General features: G+C 36.7%; 1 protein-coding gene across 1 annotated transcript in view; it reads left to right on the plus strand.

Annotated features, from left to right (window-relative positions):
- The window catches only part of LOC138314197 (BMP and activin membrane-bound inhibitor homolog), a 35,933-nt gene extending 31,082 nt beyond the window's left edge, over positions 1–4,851 (plus strand). Inside the window, exon 3 of the mRNA XM_069254403.1 lies at positions 3,148–4,851. Within this exon, the coding sequence (XP_069110504.1) occupies positions 3,148–3,620 (473 nt within the window). The 3' untranslated portion in view covers positions 3,621–4,851. The remainder of the gene's footprint in view (positions 1–3,147) is intronic.
- The last annotated feature ends 16,170 nt before the right edge of the window (positions 4,852–21,021 follow it).

Here is a 21,021-nt window from a genome sequence, read left to right on the forward strand (position 1 = left end):
ATCCCAATTAAGCAGTGCCACGTGCACATTATTAATTACATTGTATCATTCGAGCATTTATTTAGTGCAATATATGTTAATCATTAGAATAATAATACTTTTAAAAAATCTGTTTCAAACGATTCGAACAAACAGCATTCACCATATTATGTGTGTACTTTTGGATTTTTCTGGATCATTAAGTCCTTGTAATTTTTTTTCTCAAGCCCAAGTCAAGTACTTAATCGAAGATTTAACAATTTGTGAACCCCTTAAGGTAAATGTCACGTAAATGTAACAGTTTATACACTCATGGCTATATCTGGAAACTTTCCTGTCAACACAGACGGACTAATCCGGATTATGGTCCGGCTTGACAATTAGAAAACCTACCACCTGTCGTCGGTAACGGTCGGGTGGAGTCGGGGGATTACGGAAAAGTATTGTTAAAGTATTGCGTTCGCTTGATTTAACGCTGCAAAGTAAATTTGAGGAGACGTAACTGTAAACAATGGTGTTTGTAATGGTAAAAACGCTCTTAATCACAGACGGGATAAATCTGTATTAAGAAGCGAGGCCCGCCCTCCTATCGTCCAGTAAGAAAAGTCTTAACAAATTCAGATTAAACTTGAGAATTTATCAGGACGACAGTTCACTGTATTTTATGTGTAAATAATTGTCCGTCTCCATGATTCTACGTTATGATAAGGTATATATATCTACCGAATAGTGATGCTGTGTAGGTTTCTGATATTGTTGTGAGAATTTTTCTACATTGGAATGAAAAATATGGAATTATAATATAAAAAAAGTAATATTGAAATGGAAAGCACAAACATTTAGCGTAAAATAATATACCATTACCTACGTAAGTAACAGATAAGTATTAAAGGTCTCCAGTGATGTTGTTACCATAAATGTTCAAGAAATCGGGACACTTTCCAAAGTTCTTTCTCACTACGTTAATTTATTTTGTAATTATATAAAGTATTTGGAATTTCGAATATCTTTATAAAACCTGTAACTTTCATATATGATGTAGACTGTGTTAAAACAAGGTAGTAATGCCTTTTAAATTAGAAAAAACAACGCATCGGCGTCTTATAAGTTCGTGGAGAGGGAAAAACAACGCATCGGCGTCTTATAAGTTCGTGGAGAGGGAAAAACGAGTCGACCTGCTATCATACACATACCAACTTGTACTTTAAGAAGCCCGTGCGATGCTTGCTGAAGTTGTTGAAACATCTACTGGTGTATGTTTGCGTGTGCACTGTGCAATACTGAAACAAGTGCCCGTATCTCGAAATGTGCAGCGTATCTTCGCTAAGGTCCTTCAAAGGTTCTGGGTTTAATTTAATGTTCCCTGGGGTTATTTACGAGCGATATTTATGTGATGGGGGCGGAGGTGTTTCTCAGTATAGTAGTTTTTAACGTGGTAAGCGGTATTAAATAGGAATATCGACACTAGCGACAGCATGTCATGCTTGTTTGCTGGCGGGACTCCGAGATACACTATCTCCGTATTACAGAGGGGGTTAAGATACAATTCTTTCGTTATATCGACATTCATTATCATTACACTCTGGGCTTTAATGGAATTGACGATAGGAAGACGATTCTTTACAACATCCCGTCGTTATTTTCTTGATTATTGCCGCCAGTAGTGTATTGCATGATGAAATCTTGTATCTGTGATGCACAACTTGGTTAGATTTCTTCGTATTTCTGCATTCAATGCAAAGTGTTTATAACTTATAACACGTCCCTAAAATGTATTAAACTGCATTCAAAACACAAAGTGATTGTAATGACTTTGACCTTTTAGTCATGACCTTGACCTTACTTAAGCGACACTCGTCGCCAGTTCTATGAAGACGTCTTTGTATCGTTAAAATAAAACCTTATTAGTACCGAGTTATTGTCATGTCCATTATCACGTGACATTGATCCAGTGAAGTCACACCCTTGCGGAATCACCCCAAACCAATCTCCACGCGATCACGTGCCAGCTGTATCCGGTTCCAGTCTGACCATTCTGTGACCTCGGTAGCATCATTAACCATTCTGCTAATCCGTTGCTTTGTCTCCGGTCTCAGTGTCGCCAAGGACCATGAAATATCGATGAATCGGTCGCCATCCGTCTTGCTATAATGATTCCCATTATCTTCAACCATCGATCGGTTATCCAGCTGCTGTAATGGAATTACATATTCTCACTTAATGAAGGATTAATATTTCATAAATAAGCGTCATTTCTCCTCACAAAAACTGAAGATGTCAGACCGGTTGTCTACAGAATCAATCGATATCCAGACAACATGGCGGCGCGCGTCCGCTGCAACCTTGCCACCTCCCACGACAACGGGTCACTAGGGACGCTCTAATGAGCGGACCCAACAAAATCGATGTATCCGGAAATTGACAAGGTTGACTACATCACAAGCGGCGACAGACAGTCTCATAAAACAATATGTACACATTTATCATCTAAACCGGTCTACTGCCGTAACATCTACTAACTAATAACTTCAATTTAAGGGAACACATTTCATACGTCAGTTTTCCCGTTCAGTAAGTGGCCTCTACTTACAGTCAATAAGACACTCTTAAGTTCACGGGGAACGGATAGGAGAACTGCTGTTATGTAACTAGTATCAGAATGCACGTGTTGCATTCCCCAATAAATCCCTCACGGCGGGGAGAGGGGGATCCGAGATCCTTAAGTCGCCAGGTCAATTACGCTGAACTAGACCTAGGAGCGATCAAAGCGCCATCCAGCGGTTCCAATTACTACCGTACTTTATGATAGGCGTGGCTGAAGAGCCGATCTTCTCTCTTATTTTAAGGTTTCGGAACGTCGCTAACTTCCCTTTGGTATCATTGTCAGTGAAACACAAGAGACAGGCACTTTAGTTAATTGTCCTTTGTCGGCGTTTCACGTTTGCATGCCTTGATATGTATGAACTATGGTCTATATATGTATATGAGGTGCATCAGAGATATTACTAACCTACATAATAAGACAGTTAATCTCTGCCAACTCCTACATTTATACGTTTCGCATTTCACAATTCTTGATATTATCTGCCATATAATTCATTAAATCATTTTTAATCCCAAACTTATTCTTCTGGTCATTAATATATTTCAAATTTTTATATTTTTCAGTTGACAAAGAGGTGAATATGGTGGCGCCCCCTGGAGGTCACGTGCCCTATGCTATTCCGGATTCTGATGACCGGAGAGGCGAAAGTGATTTGTGGTTTAAAGCGGCCGTAATAGCTGTCCCGATTGCGGGAGGATTTATTCTTATTTTATTGGTGCTTCTAGCTGTGCGCATGCTCAGAACAGACTCAAGACGACACAGACAGTTAATTCAGTTTAGGCGAGAAAGGACTAGCTTGACAAAAGCACAACTTTATGTGACGGACCATTTTAGTGAAAAAACAGAAAAGAGCTCCTCTTCTTCGATGTTTGGGGAGAATCATAACTCATTATGCAAAGATGTTAGCGTAAAGGTCGATAAAGATGGCAAAATGTACGAACAAGTCTGTCAAGAACAGTCCAAGTCGAAACGGACGCGACCATCTATTGTTATATGGGGGAAACCCATCCAGAAAGACTTCGCTACAGTGGTATAGCCGTTCATTGTGATAAGATGTTCGAATGTGTCTACATGGGAGAGTGAAAGGCGTATGTGACTACGTGATAGATGCACGTAAATAGAGCTATATATATCAAAGTTAAGACAGATTGCATGTTCATAGGTGAGTGCATGTGTTGAAAATGGAAAGGTATGGACATGAACAATCTTCGTCCCCGAAGAAAAGTCTCTGTGATTGGCTCAATCTATTGAATCGTGAAAATGTCGTGTAAATGAAACAGACATGTATAACATGGACTTTCCTTTAATGGACAATATATGGTTGCTGTAGACAGTTGGGAGATTAGATCAACTTCTGTTCTTCCAATGGCAACGCAATTTTGAATGCACGCATGCGCGCGATATTGTGATAATGTAGATTTGTATTTGTTATGTGAATCTTATGATATGTGAAATTGTGTAATTTGAAACATGTGAAACATGTACGGATGTTATTTTAGTTTGAATGTGCTCAATGAAGAGTCTAAATGTGCTATGTTTTGAAATATGTTTGTGTTTTACGCCATGCACTAAAATTGTCGTATATTCTCGGGCATTCTCGGAATTGGTCGGGAGTGGTTAAAAGGGTACTAGATCATATAAATAATTGAGAGGTTGCGTGGCGCAAAGCACTACGAGATTAAAACTTCAATATATCGCCGAGTTAGCTTACAAGATATTTCATGAAATAAGAAATGTGAAAATGGGCGGTATATCGAACGTTTGCTTTGTTTTCACTTGTGCTTTTATGGTAGAAAGCTCTCGTCTGATATGATAAATTTTGAATTTTACATGGCATATACAAATTTCTTTTGATTTTCTTTACAGCGACATGAACAAAATTAAAGGTCTTAATTAAAATGATTATAATCCATAAGTCGATTTCCGTTTGATTTTAAGTATCGCGAGTAGATCTGGTTTTTACAGACGTCTTGTGATTTTTAGAAAATAAGGGATGATCATATTAAACATTCTGGTTCAATCGCAACTTCTCTGTGAAATTTCCGGCAATCTTCGGAAATATTTCCGAAGATTGCCGGAAATTTCTGGAGACGTTGCAATTGCATTCTGACGTGGGTTATCTACTATGGAGGCACAGGTGACGTAAGGTGTTGTGAGTGATTGTTATCATAGGTAGTCATATTTTCATGGACTACAGAGGATTCTGTTATATTTGAAAACACTTCTATTTATTTCTTTCAAAATAAAATTTGGAAAATTTAAATATAGATTAAGATTTTTTGTTGTTTTTCTACTTGTATAGAACGATATATCATACTGAAAGACACAAGCGTTTGCGTTCAGACTGAAATAATCAATATTTCATTGATGCAGCACTGATTTAGAGAGTTCGAACACTGCATTCGCCAGTCCTGGTAGAAATATCTTTATATTGTTTTCAGATGCAACAATACAAACGCAATGACCAGATTTTGAATATGAAACAATGTACAAAACTAGCAAAATCTGAGAAGATATTCCGTAAGGACAGTATATGGGATTAATGTTATATGTTTAATATGCAATTTCATGCAACGTAACTAGTATAGGCTGGTCTATCGTGGACACCATTCGCTTGGCCTGCTACAGTTGCCTTTTGGAGCGTCACCTTGCGGATAATGTATATATTGCAATACGAAGAGGATGCACTTTGAGAAGATGTACATTCAAGTAGTGTTAAAACTAAACACCTAGTAAGTTGTTGAAGGAAAATTAACCCCCTCCCCCCCCCCCCAAAAAAAAAAAAAATAGATTTTTTTTTTATAAATGCTCGATAGAATAGTGGAGCTCACCATTAGTACTGTACTATAAGGTATTATGTCCTGCGGAATTGCAGAAGCATAATGGTTCAGTTACAAATGTATATGTCTTAGGTAACCTTTCCCACAAAAACAAAACAAAAAAAAATAAACATCGGTTCACAGGTACTAGATACGTCAATGTATATATTCCTTTACATTTATGATTTCAGGATTGATTAACGATACGAGATGGGACCGGAAGTAAATCAAACGTCAAATGGCTTGACGTCATTGTGGTTTTCTTGACACACTCAATCAATTTGATGAATTTTCAGTTATTGATTTGGTGTACTGATCATGATGTTATCTTATTTAAGTGCATGTTAAAACAAAACAGCCAAGATACACTTTAACCCATCACTTCAGAGAGTTATCCTTTCATATAAATATTTATTTCTGTAGATATTTATGAAGAAATATTATCTGAAGAGGATGTTGACGCCAGTCGGAACAACCATGAACTGGCCAATGTCCATGCAACGCTTGGAATAATGCATAGTTACAAAAAATCATTTATAGCTACAAAATGTACCTAATGTGAAAACGGACTTAAACCTGTCATGTTTCACGCTGATTAATACGTGACGCCGGGAAATGGAGTCACCATGTCTGGCGGTATTTGGGGTTGGGATATGGCGACGGTATGTAAACTAAAAGTTTGATGTATTGGTGGTTTGTGTATCATCCATTTGCCTACAGGTAAAGTATCCAAAAGGTGATATCGTTACCTATATGCGGAAACTGTTATAAATATATCCTAATGTGTATAACATACGTATTTTATATATACATGTGTAGAGATGTTCTCTATAGTTAATGAACATACTTTTTTTTAGAAAAGCCGATACAACCATTGTACGACCTCATAAATTGTTACCATCGTTTTTCGTGTGTGTTCATACGAAAAAATCATTGAATTACATTGTACACCTTCAGTTTTTAAGCATTACCATTACCAAAGAACAGCTAAAACGGAAAAAAAATACTTGTTTATCATTTTCTAATAAACATAATAAATACGAAATTTAATGAAACATAATGTAAAAACTTTTCCAGAAAAAAATCGAATAAGAACCGAAAATATATGTATTTACATTGTTGTCACATCCTCATCTATTGTCAATACGAGAAGTAAACTGACTTAAGGTAATTCTTTTTTAACATCATCATTCTTACATAGGCATTGTCTGTTGATCAATCCCTTTTCTATTTATTAGAAATAATATTTTATTGAAATAGAAATTGAACATCATCAGTCGACTACTGGTCAAATTCAACATTGCGTCCTCATTTTCAGTTCGCAATACTGTTTGTACAATTTATTCACGAAATCATAACGAACGGTTCCGGTTTTACAATCAGAAGAAATTCATGCGTTTTCAGAGATGAAAATGCTCATATCAAGAAATGTTATCTAAATTTGTTTTCACAGATCCTTAAACAAACTATCTGTGAAATATATTTTTAAGTGATCAAGCTCCACCTACCGGAGATAATTGTTATGAGGGCAAGTGAGCCGAGTGACCAAATCGATAACATGATACACATGACATGGACTTGCTGAAAATTAACAAATATTATATATGCACATGTATAGACTGTAGCTTGTAAATTCATTCCAAGTACATCTAACATATCGCCGTGACAGCCGCCATGATGGAAGATGTCGTCAAAGTTCAGAGACAAATAAGTGGCTCAATGCACGTTGCATTATTTATGGTTGTGTCTCATCAGTTGTTTTTAAAGTCATATATAGACTACATTTCATCAAATATTGATATTAAGTTTGTCTATTTATACGATGCAGCCATGTGTATCATCATCTGGGGATCGTCAGTAAGCGAATATACTAAAACGGCATGTCTCCCCAGAGTAGAAATAGATAATCTACACGGATACTATGCTAATACCAGTGTACGTCTCCAAGCTGTTGCATATGGAATGGCGACGACAAATCATAAAACTGCTATTTCATTGCTATATGTACAATAACTAAGCCATCTGTAACTTGATTCAACAACTACTGCTGTGTGTAAAATATCATCATCTTTATCATCAACATAATCATCATCGTCATCGCAATCCTTCTCCTCCTCATTATCAATATAACCATCATCATATCATCCACATCATCATCCCCATCCACATCATCATCCCCATCATCATCATCATCATCATCATCATCATCACCGTCCATAGCATCATCATCATATCATCTTCACTGTCCATTGCATCCTCAACCTCATCATCATCCTCATCATCATCCTCATCATCATCATCATCATCATCATCATCATCATCATCATCATCATCATCATCATCATCATCATCATCATCATCATCATCATCATCATCATCATCATCATCATCATCATCATCATCATCATCATCATCATCATCATCATTATCATCATCATAATTATCATCCTCATCATTATCATCCTCATCATCATCATCATCATCATCATCACAACCAGGTGTTAAAGCAGCAATAACAACGCATATACAATGGAACTATTATTCAATCTATAAATATAGTAAACTTACATTAACAAATTATGCACCTGCCATAAATTAACCCTCACAAATAATATGAACAGATATTTTTTATCGCCGAGACACGGGGTAGAAAACTGATTGAACTGGGTAAAATCTCATTGGAGAAAAAACTTGATATTGACTTACACAAATATCACACACGGACAAAATATGCATCAAAAGATAAAATGTTGAAGTAAAAAAAAAATCCTTCATTGGCGTGAATCTCATGAGAACCTGTTGTATCTGACCTTAAGGCATTCTAAAGAGGAAAAAAAACATATTTGATTTCATATTTCAAGGAAATCTATCTTATTTTGAGTGGCTCGTGGAAATTGGCGTTACATTACTTTTGCAACCGGCTATTTTATTGGATAGAATCATCGTTATAACCAAATGTGTCAGCGACGGTGCATTCGACCTGAACATGACAGTTTTTTTTCAAATATTTACACTTCTCAGATTTGAATTCAATATGACCACATGGCAGTTTAAGTTGTAATGTTTCTGTCAAACTTTTATAGAAAAATGGAAATTTTGGTGAAAATTATGAACGAATTATTCAAATTAATGATACAAGTCTTCAAGGATGTCAAAATGTTTCCATAAAATTTGTTTTCGAAGGCATTTAAAGCCTTTTGTTTTGAGTTTAATAGCATTTTGTCATGTAATTCTCATGCTTCCTGTCAGAAGAACATGTATTCGATGACAAGGAAAGTCACGTGACCATCCTCATCACTTTTCGAGTTTTGTTGGAAATGTCAGAAACACACATATGATATATCAAGGAAACCGTCATTTTAAAACCAAACATAGCATCTGCATGACTGAATGGTTGTCAAAAGATTGTCAATTCCTTTTGAATTAGATGTTGTGTTTAAGTGCAAGTTGAAAAATGATTTTCAACAAAACGGCTCAGAATAGCAAGACCATTATCAATCATGGTGATATCAAAATATTCAATGTTTGCCATCGCGACCAAATACTCAGATTTGCCATGACAATTTAACGATGTCACATGACCTTAACAAGAATGGTAGCATGAAATTTGGATCTCTGGCGTAACATATCAAATGTAGAGCCGTGTCAATAAATATAATCTCAATCGATCAAACCGCCTAATTGATTAGCGGATCTACAGACAGGGAGTGGTTTTATAAGCGAGATTTTTCTCCTTTGATCTAGTTATCTCCCTTGGCGAATTTATGTTTTAAATTTTGAATTAACGAGACACAGACTGGCACAGTAATTGTGTTATTCTTCCTACATAGCCAGTTGTACTAAAGAAACGTGATTTACAGCAAAACCCAGGGACAGTTTATTGTATATATACATATGATATACTATATATTATCCCAAACGCCATGCCATCCACACACACGGATAAGAATATATTTTGTTCTGTCAATAACATTAACACTGTAATATGATCCGATGGGTTCCAAAGGTATAACATAAATCTCGGTACATTATCAATAGCATTACGAATGTAATGAGACACGATGTGCTCCGTGTACAAAAGGGACAATTCTGTCACCACCACGCATACCCACTCAAACCGAGGGAGGTCTCGTTATTTATGATTATATCTCAGTTGGTATCTTATTCATAAAACCTCATAAACATGATTTGATACACAGGGTGTCATAACAAACCCTCCCTGGGTACCAGGCAATGGTGGTACAAGCAATATATGCACGTCATCCTTTGCTTTCTAACTTCACACATTCTACAAAAAATAATCTACAAAATTCTCATCATTTCTAATTGCTTTACCATGTACTATAATTGGGATTTCATATAGACGTGTCTATCTCATTAAAATATACAAGGTTGATGATTTTTGCTTTGTTTTCCCAATCTTTCCCGAACATGTCATCGGCCAGCTTCTTTTTCATTGAACTCAAAAGTCACCTCGCAATGTTCAAATAATGAGCTTATTCCAGCTAACGTAAAAATAATAGACATTATAATCCCTGATTAAAACGTTAAAAATGCGAAATAGGGAGTTATGCAATCCAAAACACGAAATAGGTATATTAACAATAACAGTATCATTGTTTGCGTTCAGCGTCACTTTCTGTTCACGAAATGGGCCACACCAAGTTTTTTATGTCTGAAAGTCCTTACAATGGCTAAGATACGAAGTACTCTAAAATTATACTGTACACTGCATTATATTCCTGCCATGTCTCATTGAGCTATCGGAATCTCTGTTTCTCCTCATGCTACTCACCGATACAGAATCTCCAAGACACCATGCATAGAGACTTTTACATCGAGGCAAGAAGATCCCTTTCCCTCCAATGGGCGAACACCTACGTAAAAGAAGGATACCTAAAGTTTAGAGGCCTATCATTATCATGTAATAGGAAGTGAGTACAATTTGAAGATTTAATTGTGATAAAGGTCGTTGGTCGACTATTTTAGCATTCTTCCTGGTGACAGCGTCGTGTGTTTTGGAAGACTGTAGTATGTTAATGCATGTGGTATGGGCGTTAGAATTGTACCTGCTGCCCCTATTGCATGTTTGTAAAAGGCGACTAAATTTAGGATCTATCTTTTCTCTTCTTCCTAACTAACTTTATTCTTCCCACGTCACCCTTAACACCGCCTCGCATTTGGTCTTGAGTTGAGCGTTCGCCCCTGTGAGGAAGGCTCTGGGTTCTGTCCCCTGGCCGAGACACACCAAAGTCTATAAAAGTGGTAGTTTCTGCTCCTGCTTAGCGCTCGGCATGCAGGGAGTGGGACGACTGGTTCGCCCGTTGTCAGTATAATGTGACCGGGTGGGGTGTGTTGCTTGGTGTCTTCGGCGCCATACTTCAGTGATATAGCACTATAAAAAGAGCAACAGTTCCACTGTACAAGAAGACACAACATGAATATACCGCAGTCTCCCAAAACATGCACCTCGCACAACATACACGCAACACATCGCACCCATGGGAAGCCGTCCCTACATGACCAAAGCTGTTAATAGGGCGTTAATTAATCAATCGAACTAACAAACCTCATTATGATAGCTAAAACTCCATTCGATAGTGCTATAGCACTAAGCATTCTGCCAAAGACACCAACAGTAAACTCCAACCGACCACATTATACTAACCTATAATCCAGCTGCTGCGGTTGTAAAAGGCGACTAAATTTGATACTTTACTTTTTCTCTTCTCCCTATCGTCTCCCACGACACCGTCTTACTTTTTTTTGCGTTGACATTGTGTCCATGCGAGGAAGGCTGAGAGAGTGGTCCTACAGGTAGGAGTTTAGAATTGTACCCACTGCCCCATTGCATGATAGTAAAAGACAACTAAATTAGGATATTATCTTTTCTCTTCTTCCTAACTAACTTTCTTCTTCCTGACGTCTTCCTTCACTTTTGGCCTTCGGATGAACACTCGCTCGTATGAGGTAGGCCCTCAGTTCTCTGGACGAGACACACCATCGTCTATAACAGTGGTAGTTTCTGTTTCTGTTAAGCGCTCAGCATAAAGTGGGTGGGACGACTGGTTCGGCCCGTTGTGAATATAATGTGACCGGGTGGGGTGTGTTTCGGCCAGGGAGCAGAACCCAGAAACTTCCCTACATGAGTGAAGACTCAACTGAAACCGAAGGCCAAATGTGAGGCGATGTATAGATAAGAAAAGGTAAGATACCAGTCGTTTACGAGCATGCAATGGGGGAGAGCAGGAACAGTTCTAACGCAGTACCTGTGGACAAGGCATCGCGTTTTTAATATTTACAATAAGACTTATGGTAAGATTTTGTGGAATCCGGAGATTGTAAGATATCGGTAGTTTTTTGGCCATATCATCTGAAAGGAGCAAAGGAGTCTGATAAATAATTTGATATTGAAATATTTGACTTGAAATGGGTAATGTGTTTCTGGAAATGTAGAGAATTTACATACAGTTTTCTATCAATGTGAAATTGACCTCATATTCATGTCATTTCAGGTGAGTTTTGTGTGATGTTAAGCTGCTCTCAGGTAAAATGATCAGTATACTTCTGCCTCTGTGTGCAAGAAAGCAAAACTATGTTTCATATATTATGCATTATACATGTAAAAAGCAAGACTATGTTTCTTTTTTATGCATTATAAACGTAATTTCTTTTAAGCTACAAACTAACTTAACAACAGCTTTAGTTCGAATAAAATTTCTTTTTCTTCTCGTTTTTTTTCCTGAACCAAACCGGGAAACGATATATAATATAAATATGATTTGAATGATATGTTTCGTTGTCAATCAATATTGCATGTGTACATTGTATGAAAATTGGTAGATGTGTATAAATCTTCAGTGTTTGAACATAAAGGTTTATAAATATTTTTTATCAACAAATACTACAAGTATACATCCCAATTCACCAACGATTAGAGTACATTAACCGTATGATAGTTGACTGAATCTCGGGACAATGAACCTCCGCTAGGCAATACGGATGTTCGTGAGAACATAAATGATGGCCGTATCTTTCATACTTAATTAGAGTATGATAGTTTTTCGTTAGTTAAATCTTAATTTGTCTTGAGCTCTTTATACCGTCAAAACAGACCGCTAGACAACGCAATTATTACTTCACCAATAAATAACATAATGTAATTACTTAAAAAACCCATAAATCATGCTATTATTGAAACAGGTGCTATTTCGTGTTTTATTGAATATCTGTGTTTCAGCCATAAGTCTTTCACGCAGAATTTAATTCTACGTTAATTGAAACTGGACCTGCAGGCGGACGAATTGCGCTTCACCTGCTTCTAGAGAGCGGGGATACGACAATGATTCATTTGGTAGCAGATCGCCCGCGGAACACTGGCGCCGGGCACATGCGCGCTTTCATCATGAACATCCACGTGAATTATGATTGTGTTTAGCACGTGCCAATAAAGTGTAGCGTTGATACACACCGAAACATTATTCAATTTAGCCGCAACCAATTTTGCACAGCGGGGGCGATGCTTCAACGACAACAGCTCATAAATAACAAACAAGTAATGGTAGAAAGATAATCTGAATTAATAAATCTTATAGATTTTATTTTTTATCCTGGTATAATAAAAGTGTACATCAACGTATAGGGCTAAAACGTTAACCCTAGGCGGTCATAGACACGGCTATTCATATCAAAATCTCTTACAGTAAGGGTCATAATACCTCACCTTGTGCCCTACCATTACCGCTGGCGCCGATTGTCCAGTGGTCTATTGTTTTCTCAGCAGATGGCCGGACCGCCAGTGTGTCCGACTCCGGCTTTGAGGATGTAAGTTAGAGACGCGAGTGGTGTTAGTGGAGACAGTAGTGGTATTAGACGGGAGTACGGAACAGTACTAATTATCTCCCATGAAACCATCAAACTCCTGCTGCGTTACGAACAAGGCGCCACGACAAAAATGGCTGCATCTATGTTTTTTTTCTTCTTCTAAATGAATCCTGGAGCCACACCAGCTTAAGCGAGTATCTTACTAGGTGTATTTTAGAAACACTGGGATTGATTTGCCCTGAGTATACTTATTTGACCGGCTGAACAATAATCTCCCTCTTTGCTTTTCAAGATTAATTAAATCTCCAACCCGTTATGCCAGACATAAAACAGATATTTCATGAAGCATGAAGTTGACAAGACATCAACACATCCGAAGTCGAGATCACTTCACAACAATGTTGCGATCTATATTTATAAATTCTATAACGACCGTATCTTGTTTCGGTGGCTTTAATTTGGTATAATCAAAACATTCAGCTGACCGGCGATGCCGATAAGCTGCCCAGTGGTGAGTCGAGTTAAATTGGCACGATCGTTAATGGCTAGTCTGTCAGTACAAAATTATCTCGTCAACATCTCATCGGACAGAGGTAGTTTGCCTACTGACCGTTGATATATGGCCGGTCTGTGGTTATGGGGGCCACAGTCTAGCAGTATATCATTTATGTCGCATCTGGGTTGTTGTTGTTTACCATCTGGGGTCAGTGAGGTGCTTGGAATGTCAGAACGATGAACATGGGCTAGCCACCAATCCGCACGTTTGTTGAAATTCAGTTTTATACCTGAACTAGAGAGTAAGAGAATATCAAGAGATGTTGATGTTCATGTCTATTTTTGGTATCAGTGGAACCGATGCTCAAACTGTATGCCGACATCAATGTTTATTATTCTCTGAAGTTTACAATGAACTGCAGTTTTATTCGATACGTAATTAGTACTGAACTACGTTGTATGTTTGAAGAAACCAAGAATATTAGGTAATTTGAAAATGTAATTATGTAATCTGGTGTAAATTATGACGTCACCATTTATAAGGTATTGCCAAGAAATTGTTAGGAAAACCTCACTGCGAGTCTGAAATGTTTATAATTTTTAAGCCACGCTTCGTATGTTCCCCTTAAATTTATCAATTCTCAGTAAATCTGAATGTTTTCATGGGAATATCAATCACTTGAAAAACAGGACCTAATCACTAAATACAAATCAACGAAAGTCACCGTTCAGAGAATAACTATCGGACACATTTGTGTCGCAGTTGTCGAAACGTCGAAAAAAATAACGCTGTTTAGATCACCATTTGTAATTTTGTAATAGTTATTGACTTTGGTGAAAATTGAAATTGCATTTGTAAGTTTATTGTATAATTATGTATGTTCAACTGTATCAAACCTTATCAACTTCATCTCACAACTCAACTGCTCTCACCGAGCTTCCAACCTAAATGATCAACTTCATGTTCGTATTATTTACATTCCAACTGTATGGTGTCGCAGTTTAGTTAACATTAAGACGGGTTTTGATTAAATATCTACCAATGACCCCTTATTTACCCCTTATCCACAGTACTACACTGTGTTATGGGGGTACCATGTTACCTTGTTGGTATCCTCGAGCGCATCCAGGTGACAGTAATAATGCTTCTAACCTTATATTGGTTTTCACTCTCTGTCGACCCTTGATTGGTGAAGGTAGTGCTTTTTTTCTTTAACAACTTTCGGACGAATGCAAACCAATGCCGTCCAGGCGGTGACGCAATGGGTGGTGCAGACGTACATGGTACAAACGAAAGGATGTTGATATGTTTGAACCAATACTGTATAGCCTGTTATAATTGCGGGGGTGATATTTTTTCGCTATTTCGCGGGATATTGCTATAATCGTGAAAATTTGACCCACAAAATATTAATAAATGATTAAATCATGTATACCCTTAAAGCCAAATCGCGACAATTTAAAACCGCTTAAATTTGATTTTCTCTTTTTAGATCAAATCGCGAAAATGTTGACTCGTGAAATAACCAAATATACGGTATCTGTATTCAGATAGTTATTGTACAACAGCTGTTTGTTTGAAGTCATGAAAAACACATTCGCACTATAGCAAGTTAAGTTGGACACTATCTATCTAAACTACTAAACTAGTACGATGCTGAAGATATAATGAACTAACAAGATTGCATTCGACTCTTTGACCAAATCCGAACTTTTTAAGTCACATAAACCAACCAATATCTAGAGAAAGCAGAAAATCATTTTATATTCTTGACTACTACCAAGTACAATTCATGGTCCGTCAATATCAGACATGCCAATCTATTCCTAAACGACTGCCCCTGGAGTTGATTGTTTAATTCAATTTTCACTAATCTGGGTTCCCATAGAACTTATTAGAAAGACACGTATGACGTAGGCGAAAGCCTGAGAATATTTTACCTTAAATAAACATCAGTACCGGCGTAGCTATGGTACAGTACTACCTCTGTGGAAGAGCGTCCCACCAACTGTGCCGTTGGGATTAAGTAAAATCATCTGGGACCACAAACCTTTCACTGGCCACTAGTAAATCTAAGTTATTGACAAGGTTTTCTAAGCAGAATACTTCTAATAGAATAAAAACTCCTCTAATTGAAAACTTACAATCAGACATGTTGCAGAAACAAAAATTAATAAGTCAAATTATAATATTGTTTTTGATATTTTAGTGACTGGTTGCCAGTCTAAACAATCCTGAGAGCCATCAGTTGATAGGTTGCCTAAGATGAACGTCCTATAAACACCATTTGGAACGGCGTCACTGTATACAATATTTGGGTATTGTGCTTCGTTGTGTGATTTGGGCGACTGCAGTATGTTAGTGTTGCGTCACTTTGTAATAGTTGAGCAATCCAACGCTACCATTTGTTGGGTAGGTGTTCCGTTCGATTTGCTTTATGTGCCACGATATAAATCTGTTAATGTCTTAATTGGTTTTACAACTCGGTATACATTTCATTACTTTGTCTCATGAGAAAATTTATGTAAAATGCAAAACTTCAGAACATTTTGCAGCTCCTGCGAAATGTTCTACCTCTCAGAACAAAAACGTTCAAATTTTCTCAAACAGCGAATTCAAAGTGAAAATTACGCACTAATTGCTTTTTAATTTCCCTTATTATGTTTTAATAAGAGGTGTTTAATTGTTCGCTTTTAATGTCCCGATAGGAGGTTTCCTACCATCAGAATGCACCGAGAATACACATTCCTCGAGTAACTTTTGACCCCAGTCCTGTCTAATTCAAACTCTCCAAGTACATGGCTCAAACAATTTAAATGTGATCACGGACCGGTAATCTGGTGCATTTTTATTGGGAGGGGTGGGGACGCACATAATTCGTGGGGAAGATTGAGGGATGCACAAGGTTCAAAGAAGTGCTTCCACTTACCGTTAATACAGCCTAATTCGCTCAAAGCTGCGCGTGCAGATCACGAGGTGGTTATGTAATGTTTTGAACAGTTGAAATTGGTAAAGTATATTAAAGGAGCAAGAGCAATCACTGCTGGATGAAATTTTTAAATTCAAAGACATTAAAGTATATTTATAGAATACGCATGCGCAATGTATGTAGTAGATTATTACAGTTAAATTTATAATTGTGTTGTCTCTTTATTAAACAGGACGCTTTAAAGTACCTTTTAATGTATCCCGAATGTATGATACAATCTTTATGTTTATATAAGCAATAATCATAATGAGTATTTAACGGCAATCCTAAAGCTGTACCTAGGGCGATGATTCAAATATATCCAATATAAAAATAATAATTGCTATCTGTTCTTATCGTATTCTACACATGTCTTTTTTTTTCTTCCTCTTATCTTTCCATTGTTTTAACATTTCACTAAATTGATTCCATCAGTACCTTAATGTATCTCCCGTTGTAAATTCCCTATAACTTCATTTCACAATGATCCATTAAAGAATGTTTTAAGTGCTAAACGGAAAACTGATGTCGACAATATGTGCGAGATAGGTTGTTTTTTTGTCATCAGAATTATCGCAATAATCTTTAAATGTAGCATTTGTCTACAACTGAATTATGGTAGGGTGTGCTGTCCGGCGGACTAACTGACCAATCGACTAACAGCTTCGGCACTATATATGTTGACTTGATTGCTTTAGAATTTCACTCACAGTGGTTTGTTTTGGGAGAAAGTCAGAGATGACCGATTAACGACTCGGTCATCGCGATGATTTGCCCCTCCTTTAAATGGGATTACCTCATAGCGTATACCAATGCACATGTATATAGAATACACAAGAACATTTGAATTTAGAAATATGATTAGCAGTCGATATAAATATCACCGTCATGTGCTGAAGGAACGTCGAACAGGAACAATCAACATCAATCAATGTGGATTCCTCAAGAAAGGCCGGTAGAAACGAAATAGATTAAACAATTATGGAAGTCTACCGTTTTATCAAACTGATTATTTCTGTTTTATCATAGCTTGTAAGTTTTTAATCGATAATGTTTAAACAATAAATGAAGATTTAGGTCGAAGATATGGCATACTATTTGATAAACAATCCAGTTTTCGGCTGTTTGTGTTTCTAAACCGATTATCCATATAACAACTGACAGTGTATTACCGGAACTTCAAAGGGTAATTCAGTGTTTTGTTATGTCTTCTTTTTTACTCTATATCTTCCAAGTACATCAACCTCACAGACAACAAGTCGTAACTCAATAAAATCCCGACTTGATATCGACCGGATTGATCAACAAACGAGGTCGACAAAAGATCGGTAAATACATTTTTTCGGAACGTTAACCCCAGAAACAGCAATTTTCGTTATGGCATTTTGTCATGTGAAATTACAGAATTTTTGGCATCAACTCGCTGACAAAGGAAGTTTATAACCGTAAAATTTCAAAAAGGCGTTTGTGTTGTGCACAAAAATGGCGTCACATTTCACCGACATCGCGGTATCATCTTTCAATATAATAGACGTTGTCTAATTTGCAGTGAATGGATCCGTGTCGTCGGGAATCATTTTATCTGGAATTTATGCTGCTTTTAAGTATTTATAACAAAGAAAATCATTTTAGCGTTTCAAGTAACAAAGGACCTCACAACTATGCAGTATTGTTTGCTTACATTCTATATTTTTTAGCCCAGGATTACGATTAGAATTTGACAACTTAATATGACAAATGTTTTTATGATAATTATATAATTGCTTATATGTCAAGTTATACCATAAATTTATCGAAACGTGTCTGATCCGATCGATAATAAACCGTTGTTCAAGCTTCACATTTTTTATGAAAGGCCACAAGTCTATTCCGCTAGCGCCAGAATGCTTGTTCGAACAGGTGGTCATATCACATGTTGTCCCGTCTCGCGCATTTCGCGTGCGTCACGAGACTTGTCGTCTGTTTTTTCTGCGTAACAATGGGCACGCATGCGTAGCACACGCCACAGTACGCTTCACATGGTTATATTACTAGAAATCTCTCTTGTAAGATAGCAAACGTTTTAAATTTGATATTTCTTTTGAAATCCTTCGCTATTTCTTTAAATTAATGAACGAAATTTTTGTAGTTTTTCATTCTCACTCGAAACAAATGAGAAACAAAGTACGCTTATCTTGATTAAAATGTCGTTTCAAAGTATATATCGCCATAATTTTCATTCGGCTCATACTAACAAAACCAAAAAAGTTATATTATTTAGCAAAAACAGAATCAACATTGGGGAATTAAAATGTTTAAAATGCATATAAAAGCAAATAATAACTCAAAATGAATGTTCGACCATTTATGACACAAATAGCTTTTGGAGAATTCGCTTACTTGTACCTTCCAATGTAAATAGATCAATGAAATAGTTAAAAGAATGGCGTAAGTAAGCGTTTTTCAATGTTAAATATTAAAAGAGAAAACCTTTGTCGTATGTTCTTGTTATTATTTTTAAATTATTAATTTTGAAATGAAATCGGATATGTTTACGGATTGTTGGTATATCGATTGACTGTCAGTTGTCGTTTTCTTTTTTTATTACATTTTTATAGATTATATTCTATAAAACAAAAGACGGTAGGTCCTTAGGAACACATGATCTAAGTCTCTATAGAATTCAACATGCCAATCATAGCTTTTATTGGCAGTATAGATTTTTGTTATATTTTTTTTAAATAAATGTAAGTATTTTCCTCTCCTACGAAATTCTGTACATAGAAGAAATTGACTAGACCAAGTCAAATACAGCAGTCTCGTCCTCCTACGGTGATGGCTAAAAGATAGCAGCATTTGGACGCGTGACAAGAAAGACGTACGGAAGGACAACAAGAGGGCGACTGTAATTGCGATGGATGGTAATTAAAATACGATTTGTGTGATGTATGACACACGAGACAGCCATTTTATACAATTACACGCACAAGTCTCGAGACCTCGTGATCGATTCTAGACAAAAGGATGGTATATGGATGCTAGACATGTATATAGTTACTATCGTCAGTTACCGTCAGACCAGCAGCAGAAGGAAAGCTCTGGTTCATACAAAACCAACCAAATGTGGCAATGTTTACTCAATGGTTTTCAGGACATTTGAAAACAATTAAACAATTATATGTTAGTTTATATTTGTTTAAGATGCAAGGGCCTTTTCTCATGAACTTGATGATATGTCGGCTACTGCTGAGTTTCGATATATGTAGGTTGATGAAGACTACGAAAAAGTCCTTCGGTCACTATAATGACCTGCATGACATGAAATCAAATCAGTTCATTGATTATTTTACCATATAGGTCACTTGTAATTCGTGTAGCAACGTGCAAAAAAGAAAGATGCAATAAAAATAAGAAAAGTTAGAAATTATCGTACTTTAGAAACAAGGAATAATGTTAGTGTGTAATTGTTTGTTGTCTTTGGCGGTATGCTTCAGTAAGGTAACACTACAAAAGTTTCCATTATTGCACTATAGACACAACAAGAATTATACCGTAGCCTACCAAAACATACAGATATTCACACACAGCATATCGCATATAAGATATTCTGTCACTGAAATGACCATGGCTGTTATTAGGACGTTAAGCTAATCGACCAACTAAAGAACACATGGTATACAGTTTCAACCCTTACACTTTTCTGAACAAAAGTTTGGTGAAAGGTCACATTAGTGGTTTTAAGGCGAAAAGTATCGATAATTGGAGCGATTGAAATTTAAATGATCAAACAGAATCCCGAAAGCCGCTAAAGACCTCTAATGTCGAAAAAATATTTCAAACTATTGATCATATTTGATGTAGAATTTGGATGAAAATTAGTCAAGGACTATCACCTGTTGTTCCAAAGCACATATGGCATTCAGACAATTAAACTGAACTTGTGTAAACTAACATAGTTTATCTCCTTACTGATGTGATCGTATAGAAGACACGTATTTACAAACAAGACGCTTCACCATGCTGCCTCTGCAGGGTCAGTGACTATGCTCCATTGTATTTAGTAAGGTGATCGTCTACTAGAGCAATAGAAACCGCCTCAGAATGATCATGAACATCTTGTGTCTTCTTTTTCGTTGCCGATGTTAGGTAATGTTTTGCCGATTGAAAAATATTGACTTTTTTTATACGAGACTCGCCATGACATTTACGGGCATTGTGACGGCATTCTAGTAAATTTTTGTGAAGGATACGTGGATAGCCATGAACAATTAAGACAATGTAATAAACTAATAATATCTCAAGTGGTAATGTATTCAGTTTAGACTTAAGCCATATTTGTTGCATAATTTGA

The sequence above is a fragment of the Argopecten irradians genome, chromosome 2 (genome assembly GCF_041381155.1).
Source record: "Argopecten irradians isolate NY chromosome 2, Ai_NY, whole genome shotgun sequence".
Taxonomy (NCBI): Eukaryota; Metazoa; Mollusca; class Bivalvia; order Pectinida; family Pectinidae; genus Argopecten; species Argopecten irradians.